The sequence below is a fragment of the Balearica regulorum genome, chromosome 24 (genome assembly GCF_011004875.1).
Source record: "Balearica regulorum gibbericeps isolate bBalReg1 chromosome 24, bBalReg1.pri, whole genome shotgun sequence".
Taxonomy (NCBI): domain Eukaryota; kingdom Metazoa; phylum Chordata; class Aves; order Gruiformes; family Gruidae; genus Balearica; species Balearica regulorum.
In genome coordinates this window covers 111127-117126 of record NC_046207.1, presented here as the reverse complement: position 1 = coordinate 117126, position 6000 = coordinate 111127, and the positions used below count along the sequence as shown (strand labels likewise).

The following is a 6000-nucleotide window of genomic DNA, read 5'->3' as shown; positions in this document are numbered from 1 at the left end:
CTATTTCTGGTTTCATTTGTTCAAAAGCTTGTCGTTGCTCAGGGGCCCATTTGAAAACATTCTTCTTCCGGGTTACATGGTAGAGAGGCCTTACGATCAGACTGTAATTCGGAATGTGCATTCGTGAGAAACCCACAACGCCTAAGAAGGCCTGTGTCTCCTTTTTGTTGGTTGGTGGGGACATGGCTGCTATTTTGTTGATAATATCCATAGGGATTTGACGCCACCCATCATGCCACCTTATTCCTAAAAATAGGATTTCCGGCGCAGGCCCCTTCACCTTACTTCGTTTTATGGCAAAGCCAGCCTGCAGCAGGATTTGGATTATTTTCTTCCCTTTCTCAGAAACTTCCTCTGCTGAGTTGCCCCATACAATGATGTCATCAATGTATTGCAGGTGCTCTGGGGCTTCACCCTTTTCCAGTGCAGTCTGGATCACTCCATGGCAAATGGTGGGGCTGTGTTTCCACCCCTGGGGCAGTTGATTGCAGGTGTACTGGACGCCCCTCCAAGTGAAGGCAAACTGTGGCCCGCACTCTGCTGCCAAAGGGATCGAGAAAAATGCATTAGCTATATCATTTGTGGCATACCATTTGGCTGCCTTTGACTCCAGTTCATATTGAAGTTCCAGCATGTCTGGCACGGCAGCACCCAGCAGCAATGTGACTTCATTCAGGCCACGATAGTCTACCGTCAGCCTCCACTCGCCATTGCACTTCTGCACTGGCCATATGGGACTGTTAAAGGGTGAGTGGGTTCTGCTGATCACTCCCTGACCCTCCAGTTGATGAATTAGCTTGTGGATGGGAACCAGGGAGTCTCTGTTGGTGCGGTATTGCCGCCGGTGCACAGTTGTAGTAGCAATTGGCACCTGTTGCTCTTCAACCCTCAGCAACCCTACAACAGAAGGGTCCTCTGAGAGACCAGGCAAACTAGACAATGGTTCAATTTCCTCCGCTTCCAAGGCAGCTATTCCAAAAGCCCACCAGTAACCTTTTGGGTCTTTGAAACACCCTTTCCGGAGGTAGTCTATGCCCAGGATGCACGGAGCCTCTGGCCCAGTCACAATGGGGTGCTTTTGCCACTCATTCCCCGTTAGACTTACTTCAGCCTCCAACAGAGTCAACTGTTGGGATCCCCCCGTCACACCAGAAATAGAGATCGGTTCCACCCCTTCACAGCTGGATGGCATTAGGGTACACTGTGCACCCGTGTCCACTAGGGCCTTGTACTCCTGTGGGTCCAATGTGCCAGGCCATCGGATCCACACAGTCCAATACACCCTATGGTCCCTCTCCTCCACCTGGCTGGAGGCAGGGCCCCTCTAATCCTGCTCATCATAGTCACTACTCATGTCTTGCAGAAAGGACTTAGAAGTCCCTTCAAGAGGATCATAAGTGCGATCAGGCCTTCCACTTGATCTGGGGGGCTGCCCGGTGGAAAGTGGAGCAGCATCCTTTCTGGAAGAGTCCCTTTGTACAGCTGTCTTGCCTTGTAGCTCATGTACGCGTGCCCACAGGGTTGAGGTAGGCTTCCCATCCCATTTCCTCATGTCTTCTCCGTGGTCACGCAGGTAAAACCACAGGATACCTCATGGTGTGTATGCTCCATATCCCCTCTCTGGAGCACAAAAACGCTTTCTCCTAACAGCTGACATACGGGTCTGTGCAGGTGGGGAGTACGATATATCCTCTTTGAGTTGCTGGAGGTCCTGGGACAGTTTCTCCACAGCCGAGACGAGGGAGGAAGAAAGGCTCTCTTCATACTGCCAGAGTCTGCCAGCCACTTCGTCCACTGTGGGTGCTTCTTCACTCTTCCAGTCTTGTCAATGCCCCCTTACCTGGACTGGGATCCCAGCTGCTTGGCCTCCCTGCCCTCCAGTTCCAGGCTACTGGCCCCGTTATCCCAGCAGCGGAGCAGCCAGGTAATAATGTGCTCCCCTGGAAGGCGGCTGAAGTCTTTCCGCATATCTCGCAGCTCACTCAGGGACAGAGATCAGGTGATCACTTCTGGTTCTGGCTCTTCTTCTTGTTCTCATGATGGCCGTGGTTCATCATCATCTCTCACTAAGTGAACCAATTTCTTTGTGTATTTCTTTTTGTGTATAGGGGCGACTGGTACTGGTATGGGTTGATCTTTTGGCTCGACTACAGTGCCTGTTGCGGGGGTTTGGGTAGCTGCAGTGCCTGTTGTGGGGGCTTGGGCAGGGGCAGTGCCTGTGTGTCCGCTCTCTCCCTCTGGATGGTGCTGTCTACTATCAAGCAGTGTTTGATCGATTGTGGCCGGGGCCCAGCACAGCTCAGTAAGTTGTGTCTCCTTAGAATCTCCTTTCTCCTTTCAAATATTCTACCATTTTATGAGGGTCTCGCAATTGTTCAGGAGTGAAGCTCCAAACTATTGGAGGTGAAAAGGTCTCTAGATACCCACCCATACTCTCCTACATGCCAGCCCTGACCATTCAGTCTTGGGGAATATCCCTGGGTGGTACTCTTGAAACAATTTTTGCTAACCCTGAACAGGAGTTGGAAAACATTCAGGAGACCTAGCAATAGGAATATACTGGCCTGAACATTCCCAGGGTATTCAAAATTCTCAAAAATTGTTGTAACCAACCAAAAAGGAAAAGGGGAGGTGAAAGAGCGGGAGAAGGAATCCTCCCCCGGTCTTCCCCATAGATTGGGAAAGATATTGACCGAGGTATGGGCCTGACCAAAATGCTACCTACAAGTACCAGCTCAGACTCATGACTGTCAATGATGTCTCATCATAAGTCATTACCACACAATACAATAACATGAGAACAGGAACCCCTCTCCCAGAGGTGATAAACAGCACCGTAGGGATTACATAGAGTAAACACGGGTTTACAAACCAGAGCCTTGTGACCAAACAGAACATCATTATGACCAGCGACTGTTTCAATAACATTATAAATGCTTATAACAACTTTGTTTTAACACACTTGGGTCAGACTTGTCGTTATCACACCCCCTTGAGCCCCACGTTGGGCGCCAAAAAGGACTGATGTGGTTTAGGCCCAGACGGCAGCTGAGTGCCACACGGCTGCTCACTCACTCCTTCCCCAGCGGGACGGGGAGGAGAACGGAAAAACAATGGCAAAGCCTCGAGGGTTGGGATAAGGGCAGTTTACTGGGACAACAAGGGAGAGGGAAAACAATCAACAACAGTGCTGATAACAGATATTAACAATGGGTGATAACAGAGAACAATTTACCGATCCAACGACTGATCGACCAGACACTCAGCTGGTCCCGGAACCATGCCGAAACCGTGTCGCCCCTCTGCTACCCGACTAGCCCCCCTTTTATGGTGAGCATGACATCACATGGTACAGAATAGCCCCCGGCCAGCTTGGGTCACCTGTCCTGGCTCCTTGTGAAATGAACTCTATCCTTGCCAGAACCAGGACATCAATAGCTACTCCCAGTTTGGTATCATCAGCAAATTTGCTATGGTACATTCAACTCCTGCACTAGAGAGAGATATAATCAATGCCTACAGAGCAATTGGGCTTACACTCAGGTAGGTAATGATATATGGCCTCTCTAGGAAGCCTGTTCCAGTGTTTGACTACCCTCTCGGTAAGGAAATGTTTCTTAATGTTCAGTCTAAACCTCCCCTGACACAGCTTTGGACGATTCCCACACATCCTGTCACTGGATCCCAGAGAGAAGAGGTCAGCACCTCCTCTGGTAAAATATCCAGAAAATTATTTAATGCAGAAAACTAAATTCCTGTCAAAAATTGTTAACTTCAACTTCTGGAGTTGCCAATTTCTGTTAATCATACTTTTGCCACCTGTCTTGCACCTGAAGGTGCTGATTCATTACAATACCAGTAAGAAAGGCACTGACACTCTCTATTCAAATGCCACTTATTGGAGCTAACACTACAATGAAAAATAGGATGGTACAGATAATCCTATGTCCTTTCAGATGCTGGTGTGTTGTGTAGCATCAAACAGACCTCTGATTAGAGGAAGTCTTACCCACTTTTGGTGACTCAAGCTATTATAGAGAACAACTGTATCCAGCATTCCTGCTGTCAAACAGAAAGCATGTTCACATAAGAAGTTCTTGCTGCACTTCTAGGTAAGGCAAAGACACACAAGTGGAGTATTCACAGGTACCAAGTGGGAGGTGATTGCAGGCTATACGGTTAAATTCAACTGGCAAAGTTTATCATGCAGCCAATGGATATGCACAGCACAAAAAAGGCCTGAAGGTCAAGCTGTACATGCAGCAAAGCATATGCCTGGGCCTACTTAGGTTAAATGTTGTATGGATCCCTAATTCCTCAGTGTAGAATGGTCTTCAAGTCAGGTTTACTACACACTACCACATACCAAACATGAGGTTGTGTGAATGTATGGCTATACAAATAGTATAGATACAGCAAGAATAACATTTTCTATATACAGTAAGATGGTGGCAGAATAAGGAAGTCAGCCTGTTTTTTTGACAGGTGTTTCAGCTCTCTTCTTTAACTGTATTTGTAGGGATTTGTCCAGCTGATTTTCAATGATATCGAACATGGTTTTGAAAATTATAAATCTAGATTTTAGGATTTTCAAAAGGAAATTACCCATCAGCCAAGGTTTAGGATGACTTATTTTATTGCTATTGTAGAAGAATAATTTATAGCCAGGTGTAGTTCAGGCATCAAAGCACCCTCATGAATGGGAAGGAGACATTTCCACATGAAAACAATTATACTATTTCTTCCTTGCCAGACTTCAGTGCAGCAACACAGTGATGACTGAGTCAGCAATGAACAAGCTGTAGTAGTCTTATTCAATTACATCTCAAGAAGGAAACCTCTTACTACGATCCATATTCCTTTGTCTCCTTAGCCTAGAAACTCATTGGTGTGCAGACCAGCTTGTGCCTATGATCTTTCTCAGAATCTCTTTCACCTCCCTGTTCCTCAGACAATAGATTAGAGGGTTCAGTGCTGGTGTGAATACAGCATAAAAGACAGACACTATTTTGTTGAGGTTGAATGGATGGATCCTCCTGGGCCTGGCATACATGAAGAGAGTGGCTGAGAAAAAGATAATGACTACAGTGAAATGGGAGGTGCAAGTGGAAAAGGCTTTTCTCCTTCCCTGGGCTGAAGGCATACGCAATATAGTTGACAAGATACAGCAGTAAGAGAAAACAATGATCAAGAGAGGTATCAGCAGGATCACCAAAGCTAATACAAAGTCCACTGTCTCTGCAAGGGACATGTCAGTGCAGGAAAGGTTCAGAACTGGAGAGATGTCACAAAAGAAGTGGTTTATGACTTGTGGACCACAAAATGTGAGGCATGAAATAAAAGACACCTTGACCAAGGAAATGGAAAAGCCTCCTGCCCATGAGAGAATTGACAGCTGAAAGCACAACTTGTTGGTCATGATGGCTGGGTAGCACAGGGGATGGCAGACAGCCAAATAGCGATCATAGGCCATTACAGCCAAGAGGACACATTCAGTACACATAAGGGAGATAAAGAAGTATAACTGTGTCATGCAGCTGGAGAATGAGATGGTCATGCTCTGTGACCAGAACCCAAACAAAAGCCTAGGCAATGTTACTGAGACATACCAAATCTCCAGGAAGGACAAGTTCCCCAGAAAATAATACATGGGCTTTTGGAGGTGATGGTTCCTTTTCACCACAAAGATGATGATTGCATTCTCAGTGATTGTTACCAAGTAGGTGACCAGAAAGACTAGGTAAAGTAAGGTCTGGACCTGCAACCCATAGGAAAATCCCAGAAGAATGAACCCATTGATAGCAGTTTGGTTCTTCATTCCAAAGCTATCCCTGGAGGTGTAAAAGAAGAAGAAAAAGCAAATGTAAGAGTTCCACAAAAACAAGTTTGTGTGAAGAATTAGGACACTTGCTAAACTGTTTCCTTACTTTTTACAAAGTCAAACCAACATTTCTTACAAGAAAGAAAGAAAGTGAAAGGGACACGTCTTTATTTCCAATG

General features: G+C 46.4%; 1 protein-coding gene across 1 annotated transcript; it reads right to left on the bottom strand.

The window, feature by feature from the left end:
* Nucleotides 1-4882: 4882 nt before the first annotated feature.
* LOC104640267 (olfactory receptor 6B1) lies at nt 4883-5818 on the bottom strand. The gene has a single exon (XM_010308580.2). It carries the CDS (start codon nt 5816-5818, stop codon nt 4883-4885), a length of 936 nt encoding a protein of 311 aa, XP_010306882.2.
* Nucleotides 5819-6000: the final 182 nt, after the last annotated feature.

Excerpts from the sequence above, each read along its gene's own strand:
- LOC104640267 (XM_010308580.2), bottom strand. The coding sequence starts at position 5,818 with ATGAAGAACCAAACTGCTATCAATGGGTTCATTCTTCTGGGATTTTCC.